We start from the raw sequence: 19,450 nt of genomic DNA, 5'->3' as shown, positions 1-19,450 counted from the left end.
CCTGCCATATTTTCAGGAGATCTGTTCCACATAATATAGAAAGCAGACCTTTAGTGTTGTGGCACTGACATGTTGGAATTCCTTTCCCTTAAATATTAGACTGGCACAATCTCTGTTATCTTTTCGGCACCTACTGAAGACCTTCCCCTTTCAACAAGCCTTTTAAGTAGAGACCTTATCCCACTCTGTATCTGTGCTGGAATTGCTTTTTAAGTTGTTTTTTTTAAGATGTTTTGTTTTAATATTTTGAAGTCTTTTGCTTTTAAGATGTTTTAAAGTGCTTTTAGTGTTTTTGTTTGCCTTCTGGGAGAAAGGGCGAGATATAAAATAAATAAATAAATAATAAACTTCTGACTTTTCCTCTGAAACTAAGGCAAAATTTCCATTGGTTTTAGTGATTTCATGGCAGGATGAGACAAAATTACTTTTTACTGGTTTCTGTTGCTGCTTGTACTCAAATTAGCATCAAAGACTCAAAGCAGCAGCCACATTAGTGGATGCTTTCTCTGGCCCCTGAATTGTAATTGTTAATTAAGTTGTAAGGAATAATTCATATGCATGGTAGTTCTCATGTATATTAATCTAATATTTTTGTAACTGGACAAGTCTGTAATATAAAAGCAAATTACAGATATTGGCCATAGCCTGCTACAGATTTAGACAAACTTAAGTCATAGGTTTCAGTAGATTTCAGTTAACATCTGCCAAGTTTGCAAGTCATGGTAAGCTATAAACCATGGCTTACCGTGCACAAACAGATCTCACTTGTTTTACTCTTCCCTGGTAGTGCTGGGAGGAAATAAAACCTCAATCCCTGGTTTATCATTAACATCTGAACCAGGAAACTGTGGTTTGTTTCACTGCAAATGCTATGATAAGCCAGGTCTATTCTTAGTTTACCAGTCGTGGTGAATGTGGACTACTCTCTTGGTATCGTCTGCAATGAGCATAATCCAGCTGTCTCTTCCTGCTTCCTTGTTTTTTAAAAAGCATCCAGTAGTTTGATTTACTATATAACAGCATGTTTTTGGCAATTATTCTTCCCTCCCCACATGTCCTCTTCTTGTGAGAGAAGGGGGGGGTGCCACACAAAAACTCTTATGTTTTGTCAGTTGGTGTCTGCAGGGCAGTTGGCCCCTTCTGAATGAATATCATTTTTTGGCTTCCAAAGCATGGATCTTAAAATATATATCCTGGAAAATATTGAGTATATTCTCTGCATTTTCGATTCTGTTTAATATCTCCATGCTTCTTAGTGCATGTGCAACAAATATGGGTGCTTCCAAACAGAGAACTACACCTGAGCTCCCAGAGGACATCTCTCACTTCTTAAAAAATCCTTGCTTGCACATACAGGTGTCACTGTAGTGTAACACCAATTTTGGATTGTTGTAATATGTGCTGTTGGTACATCTGTGGAAAAACACTTGGAATTGCTTCAGCTAAAGGAGAATGCAACATCCCAGATATTTATCAACATAGCCTATGATGACCACTGGCTGCAGGGCCCATAAATCATGGGCATTGCATGAACTGTGCTGATGTCTGCTCTCTGGGCTACCACCTCTCTCCTATGTCACCAAATCACAGTGACATTACTGGTCACTTTGCTCCTTTAATAACCTCTTCCTTTCTGAAGTCTTTATATGTAACAAAATATGTCCTGCATTGTTCTTAGATTCATTATTGTGGTCTTTTTTCATCTGTTCCTCATAAGCTCCCTGATTAGCCTCTTCCATTCTGCAGCCTTGGCAAGTTTGTTATTTAATGCACACCCTGCCTTTTTGTTTGGATTGCTGTAACAGAATGGATGACATACTGGCCTGCCTTGGACTTAATGATAAACAAATGGTTTATCACAATGTGCACAAACCTTGAGCTAATATATTTCCCCCTCCTCCTTCAGTATAGCTACACGGAGGAGATTTTGCTTCGTTTCAATTAACCATAATTTTACCTTGCATCCAAACCCTAAACTAAAGTTAATCTTAACTTAACTATGATTCGTTGAAACAAGCCAACTTCATAAACTGTGGTTTGATGTTGGTCTGTTTCAACTGACCATAGTTAAGAAAGATCATAGTTTGTGTGCATTCAGACATAACAAATAACTGCAGTTAGTCTAAAATGAAAGCAATATCTTCTGGTCACACAGCAAGAAGGAAGAGGGAAATGTCTAAGCCTAACACATGGGCTTATTTCCATAATGCAGGGGTAGCCAACCTGGTGCTGTCCAGAAGTTGTTGAACTTCCACCATCCCCTGCCAGCATGCTCAGTGTTCAGGGATGATGGGAATTGTAGTCCAACAGCATCTGGAGGGCACAAGATTGGCTGCATCTGCATAGTTTATCATTGTGTCTGAACAAGGCTCTTTTCCAGTCATTAACCTATTGATTCCCTCAACGTGTTGACTTGGCCTAGAATGCCTAAAAGAGCTTGACCAGGTTGCATTGTTCACTACTGTCAGACTCCAAAGAAATAGCACTGCAAAACTTAAATCCTTGTAAGAGACCTTAATCTGCAACAAACTCAAATTTACTCAGTGTGCAATTATATCTGCTCTATATCTTAAGTTCAGCTTTTTTCTGGTGCAAATCAAGCATGGCTTGAGACCTGATGTTTTGTATATTGCCTTTTTCCTCAGGTAGTCTGACATCATGTGGGATATAGCGCCATCTAGCGTCCGAAGGCAAGAATGGATCGAAGTCAAGACCTGGGGCATCAAACCCCTCTTACTCCAGTTCATTCTTGCCTTCGTACCGAGGCGTTTGGATCTTCTAGTGTAGCATTTAGAGCTAAGGTTTTTTTTGTGTTTTGCTAGTGATAGAGTGTGTGGGATTGATTGCGTCTTTGTCTTGTCATCATCCCCTTTCCTCTTCCACTGTTTTTTATTCTTATTTTTTATTTTTAACTTTTGCCTGGGATGTTTGTTGGGGGGGGTTTCCCTGGTTGTTCTCTCCCCCCCTTAGTCCCTTGGTTTGGGGTTGGGGCGGCTGCCACTCCCCCATCAGCCTCGGATGTCTCTCGTCTGATGAGCCTTGACTGGGAGTCCGTGGCTGCGGCTCCCCTTTTACAGCCTTATCCTTCCTTGCCTCCTAGGCGGCGGCGGCTTTTATAGCTGCCTCGCCAAGAGCTGCAACTGCGGCTTTTCTTTGTATTTTTGCCACCAGCTTGTTTTTTTCCAGGCGGCGGCAGTGGCTTGTATTCGCTGTTGGAGTCCGCTGCGGCTGTTTGGAGCTTCCCCCTGCTGCTCCGTTTCACAAGTTGTTGGCAGCTGTGTGGCACCAACCTCGGCCGTCAAGGCACCTTCCCCCCCCCCGGCTCGATTCTGCGGCTGCGAAGAGGACCGTGCCCAGTTTCCTGCAGCTTGCACAGACCGCATTTTTCTTAGTCGGCTGCGATTTCTTTGCACAGGGCGGGTAGTGAGCTTTTTCAACCGCCATTGCTTTGTCTCCCGCCCCCCCCGCCATTTTGTTTTTTAGCTTTTCCCACTCTTTCAGCGGGCACCATTTTTACTCTGTCATTTTCCTGCCTTTTTTGATTAGGCTCTGCTGGCTCCCTGCTGTGTGTCATAGTTCAGAGTTATTAGACTGTTTTTTTATTTTGAACATAAGTGCAATATAGTAAGTTTATTCAAATTAAGTCATCTCTACAGTAGGAGCTCAGACTACAGGGCATTTGGGGCAGTACACTCTCCCCCACCTGTGGGCGTGTACTGACCTCTCCCCCCCAAATGACTTATTTGCTCAACAGCTGCACATTTGGGACTGTACATTCTCCCCCACCTGCGGACGTGTACAGAAGGCGACTTGGCTGTACAACTGCTGCACTGTGCATAGGGACTATATTCTCCCCCACCTACAGGCATATACTGAAGTCCCTCGCCACACCGCACCCCCCACCACTGTGCGTGTGTTGGTGATAGTCCCTTGCCACACCGCACCCCCCACCTTTGTGTGTGTGTTGGTAATATATATATACCGCATCTCTGTGCATGTACAGTGGCGGATCAACAACAAGAGGCACAGTCGTCTGGGACAAAGCAACCCTGCCAAACCTCGCATCACAAGGCTGCTAAGCAAAAACAACCCAGACTTCACTCTAAAACCAAGTATCTGTCTAACCACAGCACCACCAAGCGAGCACGTTATGTTTCCATTCTGCCTTCTGATGCTGATGGCCAAGAAAGTTTAACAGCCCTCTTTCACTTGCCAGCTGGGTCGTCTGAGGATGACTTCGAGGGTTTCCCTAATCAGCCTGTGGGCTGCCCCTGTCAATCCATCTTACCACCTGTGACTCATTTGTCTCATCACTCCAGTGAGCCTCCTACAGATGTGCCTCAACAAGGGCTACCTCCTGCGTCTTTACTGGGACTGCAGTTGTCTCCTGAATTCCTTTTGCAGTTAAAGGATATGTTGAACTTCTTAGCACAGGAGCAGTCTATAGTACAAACGGCTCCAGTACTTCAGCACAGTGAACAACGACTTTCCTGTGCTCCGGCTCCATGTGCCTGTAGCGATTGGATACTCCTGCCTCACCTAACCCATTCGATGTCGTGAGAGGCAGGATCGGAGATGAGATTCCCGGTTTGGAGGATGCAGCGTATTCTCTCCAAGCCGAGGGGGATGAGTGGAGCGATGATGCAGAACTCGAGGAGGACACATCCTATCGCCTATTTGATATGACCGACTTTCTTCCCCTCGCACGAAGGGTTCTGGGCACGTTAGGACTTCAGACTCCACAGCCTGAATCTGACACCCCTCCAATCAAAGGGGCCAAAGTCCTCAAATCTCCTAGATCAACGGATCACTATCTTTCTGTGCCAGACCCCATCGGCAAACTGGCCAAGGAAGAGTTGGATCACCCGCTGCAAGCACGCCGCTTTTCTGTTATGGCTAAAAGACTCTATGCATTGGCCCTGGACTTCATGAATTGCTTGAATGTCCCAAGCATTTGACGAGCCAGTCTCTAGTTTGATTTTGAGATCCCTCTACCGAAACAAGGGGACTCGCAACTAAAGGACCCCTTTGAACACTGCATGGAATACGCTCTGCGTAAAAATCATGAGGCTACCACCTTCACTATTCAGGCATCCGGTGCAGCTTCCATCTTTTCAAGGGCGTCTATGATGTGGCTGGATGAACTCTTGGATGAACCCAACACAGACCCTGTTAAGCTCCAAAAGGGACTGGTAAAATTACACTGCAGCTTTCGTGGCAGATGCCACATTGGATGCCACTCAGCTGGGAGCGCGAGCCCTAGTCTCACAGGTGGTAGCTTGTCATACGCTTTGGCTCAGGCACTGGGACGCTGACTCTACAACCAAGGGCAACTTGTCAAGGGCATCTTTCTCTGGGTCATTACTTTTCGGAGACGAAGCCCTCAAGGCTGTCTTGGTAGACCCTAAGGACAGCCGAAGACCAGTATTGGCCACTTCCAAGAGGGAGGATCGTAGGACTTTTAGACGTTTCTCCCCATATCGCTCCTTTCAGCTCTTTCGCAGACCGCAGCCTGTGGGACGGGGCCACAATTTTCTATCTTCTGATTTCCGTTCCTCCACAGGAACCTGGAATAGACAACGCTTCCAAGGCAGATTCCAGAACCGGGGAAGTCAAGGAGCCTCAACTTCATCATATGGCAGGGGAACTCAGCAGCGCAGACAATACTGACGCCTTCCCTGTAGGGGGCAGGTTGCTACTGTTTGTAAGTCACTGGTTGCGTCTGACAGGTCGCTTGGGTCAGAGATCTCCCAGCCCTCAGACGTTTCCTACAATTTGCCTTCGGCCCCCATCACTTCCAGGATTGGGCAATGCCTTTTGGACTTTCGTTGGCTCCGAGAGTCTTCACCAAAGTGGCTTCCCTCCACCTCCAGGGCGTTCACATTTACCTGTATTTGGATGATCTGTTGATTCGGGTGGGTTCCAGGGATCTGGCCCTCTCTCACGTTCGCTCTACCCTCACGGTTTTGCGCACCGAGGGTTGGCTTGTCAACCATGACAAAAGTCAACTTCAGCCAACTTGGAGACTGCAACATCTGGGCACAATTTTAGACACCACACAGGCCATGGTCTTTTTATCACCAGATCGGGTTACGGCCATCAAGGAGATGGCTTTACACCTCGCAAGTCGATCAAGAGCGGACATAATGCTTCTGGTAAGGGCTCTGGGGATGTTTGTCTTGACCATCCACATCGTACCATGGGCTCGGCACCACACTCGACCCTTACAGTGGGCTTTACTCCCTCTCCAACAGGACATTGCCACGTCCAACCACCGATCAATCTACCTCCATCCGTCTCTGTGGGCCTCCTTCCATTGGTGGCGACACTCAAAACTCTCAGAAAGAGAACCCCGTTCCCAGAACCAGACAGAACTGTAATAACAACAGATGCCAATCTGTCCGGATGGGGGCCCCACTGCAATTCCCTATTTGTTCAGGGTGTCTGTCTGGTCCACCACAGAAGCAACTCAGAATATCAACTGGCTGGAACTGAGAGCAGTCCATCTGGCCCTTCGGCATTTTCAACCTATATTCCTTCTAGGCTACGTACTGATTCGCACAGACAATACCTGTGTGAAATCACATCTGAACAGGCAAGGGGGAACCAGGTCACAGTTCATCCAGATGGAGGTGTCTCAACTCTTCGACTGGGCCGAAATACATCTGATTTCACCGCGGACAGAACATCTCAGTGGTGTTTTGATCGTTATGGCCGACTTGCTCGGCAGACAACAAGTGCTCCCAGGAGAATGGAAGCTTCACCCCATGGTGCTCAGCCTTCTCCAACGACAGTTCGGCAGCCTTTCAGTGGACCTGTTTGCCTCCACTCACAATTACCAGCTACCTCGCTACTTCAGCAGGTATCTGGACACCAATGCGGAATCGGTAGATGCACTGTTAACACAGTGGCCAGCAGGCCTCTTATATGCCTTTCCCCCGATACCGCTACTGAGCAGGGCCCTGAGGAAGCTGTGACGCAAAAGGGCCCGTCTGGTCCTGATAGCTCCATACTGGCCCCACCGGACTTGGCTGTCTGATCTGCTGTCCCTTTCAGTGACGGATTCTTGGAGGTTGCCACTCAGACCAGATCTCCTATCTCAGGGTCCGATTTGGCATCCGGATCCCAAATGGCTCAATCTGACAGTGTGGCATTTGAACGGGGACATTTGATTAGTTCAGGTCTTTCTCAGGAGGTTGTGGATACAATCCTCGCGTTTCGAAAACAGTCAACCTCCCGTATCTACCAGAGCACTTGGTTTGCCTTCTCTAACTGGTGTGACTCTCAAAACGTACAGTCATCTCAGGGTAATGTTCAACAGCTACTGCAATTTCTACATAGAGGCCTGAAGATGGAACTTAAACCTCTTGCGTCGCCACGCCTCCACCATATTGTCTATTCTCTCTGTCACATCTCCTAGTATTCCTATGGGCTCACACCCACTCGTCAAACATTTCTTGAAGGAAGCCGCCCTACTGTCGCCAGCAGTTTGTCACCGCTTTCCTTCGTGGAGTTTATTGAAGGTCCTGCAAGCCCTACAGCGGCCTCCTTTTGAGCCCCTTCGATCTGTGCCATTATGACTTTTGTCCTTCAAAGTCCTGTTCCTCGTGGTGATCACCTCAGCGAGAAGAGTCTCAGAGCTGGGGGCACTGCCCTCGGCCCTCCATCTCTGTATTTTCCATAAGGACTCAGTGGTACTGTGTCTAGATCCCTCCTTCTGTCCCAAGGTCGTTTTGGCGTTCCACTGTAACCAGGACATTGTTCTTCCTTCGTTCTGTCCGGATCCTGTCCATCCTCTGGAGAAGGCCTGGCACTCGCTAGATGTTCGGAGGGCCCTCAAGACCTACCTGTCTCAAACCCAGGACATATGGTCAACGGATTCACTATTTGTATCCTTTCACCCTCGTACTCTGGGGGAAAAGGTGCCCAGTTCTGCGTTATCTTGTTGGTTGCATGCCTGCATTGCATTGGCCTATGAGTCACTTCAGCTGCCAGTGCCTCATAATATAACGGCGCACTCAACTAGGTCAGCAGCCACTATGGCTGCTTTCACAACCAACGGCCCTCTAGCAGATTTGCAGAGCTGCTGTATGGTCTACCCCAAATTCCTTCATAAGACATTACAAGATAGACCGTTATGCCTCTGCTGATGCTTCCTTCGGGAGGTGTGTTTTACAACAAGTTCTTTACGACAATTAATCAGGGCGGTCCCTCCCTATTAGGGGCTGCTTTGGTACATCCCACATGATGTCGGACTACCTGAGGAAAATGTACCATTGGTATCGCCTGAAGGGTGATTTTCTCAGGTAGTCTGACATCATGGCCCTCCCTGTTGGAGGCGATTTGGGTTTTTAGTATTTTGCAAATTATCACTCTTCAGAGTTATATTGTTTAAACTATTTAGCCAAGTCAAGACTCTTTTGGAACTGTTGAAGTGTATTTAGTCTCAGTCTCTAGGCTATTATTTGGGACAATGTTTTCCTTGCTGGTAGGCCTGTTGGCCGTTTTTGTCTTCACAGATATATCTCACTTCGGTCTCGTCATGAATGAACTGTAGTGGGAGGGGCTTGATGCCCCAGGTCTTGACTTGGATCCATTCTTGCCTTCGGACGCTAGATGGCGCTATATCTCACATGATGTCGGACTAGAGAAAATCACCCTTCAGGTGATACCAATGGTACATTCTCACTGGGACTTTCATAGGACTTTAAATTGGCCTACTAAGGGATTCAGTTGTCAACGATACAGTAATTGAGCACTTTCCATTAAGAACCCATGTCTTTATTACAGACTTCATAGTCTTGAATTTCTAATGTTCAAGAAATATTGTTTGTAATTTCTAAAAAATGTGCATTGGTGTATAGGTAATGGGTATACATAACAACATTAAATTATTCTACTTGTTTCTTACTGTTATAGTTGTATGCACTTGGTATTTCCAAGCAGTGTATAAAAATAAACAGCAGAAATGCAGAAGATTTTCAGTTTATCATCCAGGATTTTTTCAGTAGAGAATATTTTCTAGAACAACATGGAATACAACTGGCTGATGGAGGCTATCTTATTCCTACTGATGAGGGAAAGGCAGGAAAAGAAGAATTTTATAGGTATTTTGTTGAGTATTTTCATGTTTAAATATAAAGTGTGTTATTAAATGTTTACAGTTATGAACCTCTGATAATGTTTTAATGTTGGAAGTCAGAGCTTTTTATAGATTGAGATGAAAAAAATATTTAAAGAAGCTGTTTTTGCATAATATATTAGAAATTCAAAATCTGTGTACTCTGCTGTCCTTTCTGGAAAATTATAATTGATAGAATCAGGACAATGCAGATCCTTAGGAATTTGAATCAGATACAATATATGTTGAAACCTATATAAGCTTAACCTTTTTTCGTACATTTTAACTACATGCCTTTTGAAAAGTTTTCTTGAATCTCCTAGCAAATTATTCTTGACCTCCCTTGAAAAAGCAGCTTTATTTAATAAACAATAAGAGCAATAATTTATTGCTACAAGTCACTCTATTCTTTCTTTAAAATATTAATTAGCAATGTTGTGTTGATATTCTTGCTGGAAATGCTTTAAAATTATTATAATTGTTTTGTTGCTATCTTCATAAGTACTTACATATTTTCCAATTCAAACCTAAATAGGAAAGCTATGATCCAACTATAGTTCTACACTTTTAAATCCAGTTAAGCATGCCCTTAAACCTCCCATTGGAATAAAGAGACTTAAATGTGTTTAACTTTGGCTGAACAGGTGGACTAATGCAGACATAAGGCTGCCCAGTTGCCTAACAGTGATTAGTAGATCAGGAGCACCTGCGAGTTCACATGTCCTTTCTCTGTGTGAATCCTCCCTCCCTTTCAATTAGAAGAATGGTGTATTTGCTCCAAGTTTACAAACCTGTGTTTTGGCACCAATTGTGGCTAGCAAAATGCTAATTAGATTAATTAAGCTAAATATGATTAGATTAAGCAATGTAACTTAGAGATTTAGCCTTTTACAGTTATTTATAATGGGTCTCCTCAAAATGGGCATTAAAAACTTGAGTTATTAATGGTAGTTGCTACTTTTGTCTTGAAAATTCTTAAGCATTTTGTTTTAATAACTTGATGAATATTCTGATCAATTTGCACAGGGCTTTGTGTGACACACCTGGTGTAGATCCTAAGCTAATTTCAAAAGCCTGGGTGTACAATCATTATAGGTGGATTGTATGGAAACTAGCAGCTATGGAAGTTGCATTTCCACAGGAATTTGCCGATAAATGTTTGACTCCAGAAAGAGTACTGCTTCAACTAAAGTACAGGTATAATACAGATTAAAATTTGGAATATGGTTTTCATTTTTAATTAAAAATAGTTTAAAATTATTTCTATAACTGTAAATATCTCTTCTTTCATTGGAAATGTATTTTTTCTCAAAGCTGAGCACTTATGTTAATAAGAAACTGCCTCTCAAAACATCCTTCTCCCAATTCTAATTTGAAGACATTTTACATTTTTTTCTTTTGAAAGGTATGACATGGAAGTTGACAAAAGTCATCGTTCAGCCATCAAAAGGATAACAGAGAGAGATGATGTTGCTGCTAAAACACTCATACTGTGCATCTCTAAAATCGTATCATTAAACACAAATATGTTAAACATCTGTGGTGATAAAAGCACTGCTGAGGACAGCAAAAAAGACATGGCAGTGGTTGAAGTTACAGATGGCTGGTATGGAATTAAGGCTGTATTGGACCCTCCCCTTCAGTCACTATTGTATAGAAAGAGGTTGACTGTAGGTCAAAAGATTGTTGTACATGGAGCAGAACTTGTGGGTTCTCAGGATGCAAGTACTCCACTGGAAGCACCAGAATCTCTTATGCTGAAGGTAAAATGAATATTTGCTGTACAATTTTTTTAAGAAGACAGCGCTGACCAAAAGGCTTGCAATCTGAAGGAGAAATAGAAAAAGTTAGAGATAGCAAATTGTAACCAATGGATAATACATTTATTACCAATGAGCAATCATTTGTTTCTGAAGCAACATTTAAAGAACTACTAGCAGCTTGAAATATAATTATTTCATTCAAAGCTGTTTTATAATTATAAGGCTGTAATTACCTAACTTTGTATTAAGGATCTCCTGCTAAACTTTCAAAAACACCAGTTGACAACCAGTGTTGTAGGCTATGAATCACTCAATCTGAATTTTTCCTGGAAGGTTCATCTGAAACTAACTTTAGGTCCTAGAAGTGTGTGGCAAATGCTAGTACAGTAGGGCTCATATGGCAGGTTAGGTTCCAGACCCCCGCCGGAAAGCAGATCAGCTGTAGCGTGGGGGTCTGGAACCTAACCTGCTGATAGCGCTGGAGGAGGAGAAGATCAGCTGTAGTGCACTACAGCAGATCTTCCCCTCCTCCGGCACGATCAGCTCAAGCGCGGGAGTCTGATCGTGCCAGAAGAGGAGATCAGCTGTAGCACAGGCGTCTGATCACGCCAGAAGAGATCAGCTGTAGAGCTGTACAGCTGATCTTCTCCTTCTCTGGCGAGATCAGCTGGAGCACAGGGAGCTCCAGCCCCCCCTCCAGCTGTTTGCCCCGCTGGCGCCATATTACCGGAACACCGGAAAGCGGGGCACCGAGAAGCGGGGCCCTACTGTACTTTACATATATAAGAATCTACAGACCTAGTGGGCTGCTTTATAGCCGCTATATTTATAGATGCTTAATAATTTTGTTTTAGATTTCATCTAATGGTACTCGACGTGCTCGATGGTATGCAAAATTAGGATATCATCGGGATCCTCGGCCATTCTCTTTGCCCTTGGCATCGCTCCTTGGTAATGGTGGGACTGTTGGTTGCATTGATGTTGTTATTCAAAGAGTTTATCCCATACAGGTAAATTACTATCGCTTGTTCTGATAACTTTCAATTATTTTCAACTGTTATCCTTCTGAAGCGAATCCAAAACTAAATGGCTGAATGTTCAATGAATATTTATTGCAGTGGATGGAAAAAACAGCAGGTTCCTATGTGTTTCGTAACTGTCGAGCCGAAGAAAGAGAAGCTGCAAAGCATGCTGAGAATCGACAAAAAACCCTAGAAGCATTGCTTGCAAATATACAAGCTGAATTTGAGAAGAATGAGGGTAAAATACCAACATTAACTGTTTAATTGTTATTAGAATGCTGAATGTTGCCTTATGTCAGGTTTATAAACGTATTTTCATTTCTACAATAATATTCTATGGCTTGGATCTGATCCAAAAATGCCATTTTCCTCAGGTAGCCTGACATCATGTGGGTTATAGCTTCACCTAGCGTCCGAAGGCAAGAATGGATTGAAGTCAAGACCTGGGGCATCAAGCCCCTCCCACTCCAGTTTTCATTCTTGCCTTTGTCCGAGGCTTTTGGATTCTCCTGGTGTAGTGTTTATAGCTAAGTTTTAGTGTGGTTTTTGTGTGTGTTTTTTTGAGTGACTGAGTGTGCGGGACTGATTGCTTTGTCCTTTCGTTTCCTTCCCTCTTTCACTGTTTTTTATTTTTTGACTGGGACGTTTGTTGGGGGGTTCTTCCTTGTTTTTCCTCCCCCCTCAGTCCCTTGGTTGAGGGTTGGAGCGGCTGCTGTTCCCCCGTTGGCCTCGAACATTTTCTTGTCCGACGAGCCTTGGCTGGGAGTCCGCGGCTGCGGCTCCCCTTTACAGCCTCATGCCTGTCCTTGCCGCCAGCTAGAGTTTTAGCGGCGGGGAGCTGGTGCGCCTTCTCCTTACGAGCAGTCCCGTTTACAGCCTTAAGCTTCAGGCGGCGGCAGCGGCTGGGTTTCTTCAGCGTTTTGGAGCTCATTTCTGCGGCTCCCCCTTACAGCTCCCTGTTGCTGCCTTATGGGCACCAAGGCAGCCGTTTAAAGACAGCTTCTCCGTTCCCCCCCCCCCCGACTTGCGGCTGAGGCTATGTAGGAGACCGCGGCTGGTTCCATCCAGCTTGCTATTGTGGCCGTTAGAGGCACGCAGTGGCTGTTTTTTATTAAGACGGCAGCTATTTCTCCTCGCTTGCTGTTTGAGGGTCGCAGGTACTCCTCGCCAGCCACCATTGCTTCTTTCTGCTTCCTGGCCGCCATTTTGTTTGAGTTTTCCCACTCTTTTTTTAGCGGGCACCACCTTTGCTTTGCCTATTTCCCACCTTTTCTGTTAAGACTTTTCCTTTTCCTATCTGCCTCCTTGTGTGTGCATAGTTTCAGTTTTTTTCCACCAGAGTCTAAATTTTTTTTATTTTAACTAAAGTACAGAGAAATCCTGCAAAGACTCATCTCCACAGCAGTGGCTGCACCTTGTGTACTACAGTGCATTTGAGGCTGTACATTCTCCCCCACCTGTGGGTGTGTACTGACCCGTCTGCTCACATGACGTATCTGCACAGCAGCTGCACTACACCTCTCCTCCTACATATTTACTACAGTACATTTGGGACTGTACATTCTCCCCCACCTATGGGCGTGTATTGATCTCTCTCCTCACACGACTTACCTGCACAGCAGCTGCATGTTGAGACTGTACATTCTCCCCCACCTGCGGGCGTGTACAGAAGTCTATTTGGCCACACCGCTGCACTGTGCATTTGGGACTGTACTGTGGGCATGTATTGATCTCTCACCTCACACGACTGATCTGCACAACTTACCTGCACAGCAGCTGCACTGCACATCTCCTGCTACGTATTTACTACAGTGCATTTGGGACTGTACATTCTCCCCCACCTGTGGGCGTGTATTGACATCTCTCTTCTCACAGCTTATCTGCACAGTAACTGCACTGCACCTCTCCTGTTACGTATTGTGTTGGTGAATACTGTGCATTCTCCCCCACCTGTGGGCATGTCCAGAAGCGTGTGTTGGCAATATATATATACTGTACATTCTCCCCCACCTGTGGGCGTGTACAGCAGTGTATGTTGGTGATATATACCGTACATTCTCCCCCATCTGTGTGGCATGTATGAAGAGGGTGTTGGTGTTACATACCGCAAACCACCTTGTGTGTGTATATGGTGGCAGATCACCAGACAGAGACAGCTCATGCTACAGGGGCACAGCAACCGTGTAAGGCCCCAGGCCGTCACACGTCTACTAACCACAAGCAACCCAGACTTCATTCCAAGGCTGTCACTAAAACCACACATTTATCTAGCCACACCGTTGCCAAGAAAGCACGATACGTGTCTGTCCCGACTTCAGAGGCTCTGGCCAAGACAGATTAACAGCCCTCTTTCATTCACCCGCCGGCTCATCTGAGGACGTATTTGAAGGGCTCCTTAGCCAACCAGCTGGGAACTGACCTTCTCAACCCGTGTCATCAATTGGGGCTCATACATCCCACCGGTCTGATGAGACCACTGCTAATTTGCCTCAACAAGGGCACCAGCCTCTGCTCCGCCAAGTGCAGTCAGTGACCTTGGATCCTCAGATGTCCGCTCTTGCCCCTCATCTGGGATTGCAGTTGTCCCCTGAGTTTCTCCCACAGTTGCAGGACTTACTGAACTTCTTCTCACAAGCGCAGTCAGGGTCACAGGCCAGTCCATTCCTCAGCAAAATGAGCAAAGACATTCTGGCGCTATGAGACATTGTGGCTGCAGTGAGGTACATCCACCACCCTCACCAAATCCTTTTGAGGTCGCTAGAGGCAGGATTGGCGATGGGACTACCGGTTCAGAGGATCCCTCATTTTTTCTTCAAGACGAGGGAGGTGAGCAGAGCGATGATTCAGTACTGGAGGAGGATGCGTCTTATTGCCTGTTTTCATATGGCCGACTATCTGCCCCTCGCTTGCAGAGTTTTGGATACCTTAGGTCTCCAAACTTTCCAGACTGAATCTGCTATTCCCCCTGTGTAGGGGACCAAGATTTTGAAATTTACAAGATCAACAGATCACTGCCTTCCTGTGCCAGATCCCATCAACAAACTGGCCAAGGAAGAATGGGTTCGCCCACTGCGGGCACGTTTTTTCTGTCCTTGCCATAGTCACGGGACTACCACCTCAGCTATTCAGGCTCTGCTGCAGTTCTCATCTCCTCTAGAGCTTCTACGATGTGGCTGGATGATCTTTTAGACGACCCTATCCAGATCCGATTAGACTACGAAAGGTCCTGCTAATAACTGTCTGACTATATAGTGCTCTGTAGCGAGACTGCACCTTCACCATTGTGTGTGTGTATCTAGCTCTGCTGGTGTCATATTAGATCAAGACTATTTCTCTCGGAACCTAGCATCCATAGTGCAAATCCTCCCCATTGCCCCGACGCAACACAAAGCCACAAACAACAAGCATTCCTGGCTTCACTCCAAGGCTTTCGACAAAACCAAGCATTTAAAAACAGGAGCAGTACTGCATCTTCTCCTTTGTGTGCATGTACTGGCCTCTCTCCATACGTCTCCTCCTACCTTTGTGTGTTTGCTGGTGACATATACCGCAACTCTTGCCTTGTGCATGTATAGGACAGGAGATCAGTGGCCAGACACCTACTCGAGTGCATATTTCTAATGAGGCCAGATGACAGGTGAGTGTGGACCAGCCCAGGCAACAGGTGAGTCTATATCATGTGAATCACCTCTCGCCCTTTTTGGCTGGTAGCTAGCCAGACCTGCCAGAGGTCTCTTCTACTATTTTGGTGAGGCAGATTAACTGGTTGTCCTCTTATTTGCCTACACCTCCAGTGAGTCCATGTCAGAGGTTTCTCCTCAGGCATGAAAGCCATATGCAGATGAGCAGGCCACGCTGTAGAGTCGTAAGGAGCTCCTCGCTGTTCCTATCAGATCACAGGCAACACTGTGAGGAGGGACTCTCTCACTGCACCTCTCCACGGTGTCCCAGATTTAAGACTACTGCCAAAGGATGGCCTCACTGCTCCTTCCCACTGTGTGCAATTGCTTTGGTTCTTAGAGGCGCTTCTTGGCTACAAGTACCTGCCTTGGACTGTAGTTGATGGTATTTCCATGTTTTCACCCTGGGATACCTCTCTGGGCTATGTTCAAAGGTTAACCGATCCCATCTTCTATGTGCACTTGTTGTCTACATGGAGCGTCTTGGCAATGTTTCCAATCTGCCAACATATCCAGACAAGCGGGTGGCGGCTGCTGCAGAACCGTGATAAGTATCCACAGTGCCTGTCAGGAACTACACCAGTGCGGAAGGACACTCTCAATGCCCCTCCCCACTGAGTGCAGTTATTTGGCTCTCAGAGGTTGCCACATGCCCTTCGGTGGTGTGTGGTTGGGCTGATTTTGTGAGGCAATGCTCCCTCTACTGAGGTGCTTGTGTACGTGCCTTACTGGGTTTTGGAGCCAATTAGAGGCAGATTGCTGCCTCTGCCTCTGTTGGGCAGCTTTGAGCTCGCTATTATCACCCTTGGGCAACTCTCTTTGGCTAGGCTGCATTCAGAGTCACTTGGTTAGGCCCTTCTGGCCTTGCGAATCCAGCCTTTGCCTGCATTTTTAGCTCGTTAAAGACCAGACCTCCACACTCTTGTGCTGGGGTCATTTTGGGCGTCGCCATTCCACTTCTCTTCCTTTACAGAGGTTGCTATTTGGTTTGGGCCGGCTTCCTACTTCGGTGTGGGCATATTTGTGGCCAGATAACCCTGTGTTGGATTTCTAAATGTCGTTATTTAGGAACAGCACAGCTATAGCCATTTCTTCAGATGCCACTGCTATGTAGCAGCACCTTCAGCAGCAGTCAGTGATTTTCAGCGCTAGCCTTTTCAGCAGCTGTCGCTTCCATGTTTCACATAGCCTGTGTCAGCAGGAATTTTGCGGGGATGAACGTGACTTGCAGTCTGACCCGCACAAGGTGTACATTGATCTTAAGGTAGGTGAGGGGGTCCCACGGTGACTATAGTAGCCAACCTTGGAACCTCTAGTTTTCCTCCTCACCATTGCATCTGGGCAGCAAGGCTGGTGTTGAGGCTTCTTCTGGAACGTGATGGACACTTTCTCAGTCTATCCACTGACTCTAGAAACGCTTAACCTTTCCCTTAGATTCCCAGGGACAGGGCCCAGCTTGCTACTCAGTCTCCTGGCGCAGACAAAGGTGTAGCATTCTCCTGATGAATTCATACTATTCTGTCTATTTACTGCAAGGGGTCCAGCTAGGCCAGAGAGTGAGCATACTCCTCGGCTGGGATTATGTCCGATTTTTTGCATTAACCTCAATATCAGTTTTTCCCACCTTTGCCTTGAGCCTGAACTAGGAGGCCTCTTCCAGGGGCAACAGTGGTTCAACCCAGTGCCTCCTCCACGGACCTAATTTAGTCGAATTGCATTAGCCTTAGTTCTGAGTTTAGCCCTCTTTATCTCTGTATATCCTTTTGAGGAACCTCAGACTTTCTGTGTTGCGTTTATCGTTGGTAAATGATGTCTAGCAGAATAACATCATGATCTAGGGGGCTGGGGAACTTGTTTCCTGCAGTTTCCTGGGCGATATCAGCTCCTACAACTTCCATGCAGCCTTGTCAGGCTCATTTCGATGTTCAGCAGCAGGGCCTCTGCATCTTCCCTAAGGACTTCCTGATATTATGTCTAGACCCGTCTTCTCACCCCAGGGCTTATTCAGATTTCCACTGCAACCGGGACATTGTTCTTCCCTTGGTCTGTCCAAATCCTGTCCATCCACTGGAGAAGGCCTGGAACTCGTTAGATGTCCGGAGGGCCCTCAAGACCTACCTGTCATGAACTCAGGACATACAATCAACGGTTTCACTGTTTGTATCCTTTCACCCTCGTAATCTGGGGACATGGCTGGCCAGTTCTACGTTATCTTGTTGATTGCGTGCCTGCATTGCATTGGCCTATGAGTCACTTCAGCTGCCAGTGACCCGTAATATAACGGCGCACTCAACTGGGTCAGCAGCCACTTCGGCTGCCTTCGCTACCAATGCACCTCTTGCAGAGATTGCAGAGCGGCTGTATGGTCTACTCCAAATTCCTTCATAGGACATTGCAAGATAGACCGTTATGCTTCTGCCCATGTCTCCTTGGGAGCCGTGTGCTACAACAGGTTCTCTATGGCAAGTAATCAAGGGGCGGTCCCTCCCTATTTGGGGCTGCTTTGGTACATCCCACATGATGTCAGGCAACCTGAGGAAAATGTACCATTTGTATCACCTGAAGGGTGATTTTCTCAGGTAGACTGACATCATGGCCCTCCCTGTTGGAGTTTTTCTGGGTATTTTCTGTATTTCAAATTCTCACTCTTCAGAGTTATACTATTTAAACTAGTTAGTCAAGTCAAGACCCTTTTCAAACTGTTAAAGTGTATTTCGTCTCTAGGCTATTATTTGGGACGATGTTTTCCTTGCTGGTAGGCCCGTTGGCTGTTTTTGTCTTCACAGATATATCTCACTTCGGTCTCGTCACGAATGAAATTGGAGTGGGAGGGGCTTGATGCCCCAGGTCTTGACTTCAATCCACTCTTGCCTTTGGACGCTAGGTGGAGCTATAACCCACATGATGTCAGGCTACCTGAGAAAATCACCCTTCAGGTGATGGCAATGGTACATTCTGCATGTAAAGTTGTCTTCTACTGTGTTACACTTCACGCAGGGTGCCTTAAAGCAGCGTATAGAAAAAGTGAACTTAAATTTTTAAATGGTCTGATTGTACAACAGCTTGCATGAGATGAAATTGGCAACTATGTAGGTACTAGGTCTAAAGGAAATAACTTCCCCAAAGATTGCGTCTTTGATTTTAGAACTGGGATTCCTACAAATAGAGTCTATCCTAGTTCTTTTGGCTCAAAATTAATTTAGGCTGCAATCCAATAGACACTTACCTGGGAGTACTGTAAGTCCCACTGAACCCAATGGAGCTTGCTTCTGAGTAAGCATGTATTGGGTTGCACTGTTAGTCTATTCAAACCAACAAACCAGTCTTTCAATTTAGTGTAGAGAATAACATGTGAGTTGAAATTGATTGGTTTAGAAAGCACTTTAGTGCCAGAGTACACACTGGTTGCACGACCTTCAGGTTCTATACGCAGCCACTTTGTTTTGTGTGAGCAGTGAAGCAAGCCAAGAAGCCACAGTTAACCATGCCAAATATGGTTAGGGGCTTTCAAACAAGCCAGAATATGAAGCTATGGTTTAAAGCTGGCTTCCAAATCTTGTCTTGTTGGAAAGCCGTTCAGATGAAGCTATGATTAACTGCAGTTACTTCATTTGTTCACTTGTGCATGGGTGCCTAAAGTTCATGCATACCTTGACATTAAGCCAAGGTTTGACCATGCAAATTGAGTCGGCTCCAACACACTCCATATTTATTTATTTATTTATTTATTTATTTACCATTATTATAATTTTTATTCAGTTTACTTGTCACTTTCCATAGGGAGTTTTAAAGTGAGTTGCAAAAATAAAATTTCAAAAAATATTTTTTAAAACCAAAAAGCAGTCAGCAGGTGGTCCTTTTTGT

The 19,450-nt window shown here is 45.5% G+C and overlaps 1 protein-coding gene across 5 annotated transcripts in view; it reads left to right on the top strand.

Annotated features, from left to right (window-relative positions):
- Positions 1–19,450, top strand: part of BRCA2 (BRCA2 DNA repair associated) — a 64,667-nt gene that overhangs the window by 30,887 nt on the left and 14,330 nt on the right. For all 5 annotated transcript variants that reach the window (XM_061628426.1, XM_061628429.1, XM_061628428.1 and 2 more), the window contains exons 14-18: positions 8,920–9,107; positions 10,148–10,318; positions 10,527–10,884; positions 11,739–11,894; positions 12,003–12,144. In XM_061628426.1, the coding sequence (XP_061484410.1) occupies positions 8,920–9,107; positions 10,148–10,318; positions 10,527–10,884; positions 11,739–11,894; positions 12,003–12,144 (1,015 nt within the window). The remainder of the gene's footprint in view (positions 1–8,919; positions 9,108–10,147; positions 10,319–10,526; positions 10,885–11,738; positions 11,895–12,002; positions 12,145–19,450) is intronic.

The sequence above is a fragment of the Rhineura floridana genome, chromosome 5 (assembly GCF_030035675.1).
Source record: "Rhineura floridana isolate rRhiFlo1 chromosome 5, rRhiFlo1.hap2, whole genome shotgun sequence".
Taxonomy (NCBI): domain Eukaryota; kingdom Metazoa; phylum Chordata; class Lepidosauria; order Squamata; family Rhineuridae; genus Rhineura; species Rhineura floridana.
Note: the sequence above shows the minus strand (reverse complement) of the source record. Positions and strands in the feature narration are given on the sequence as shown.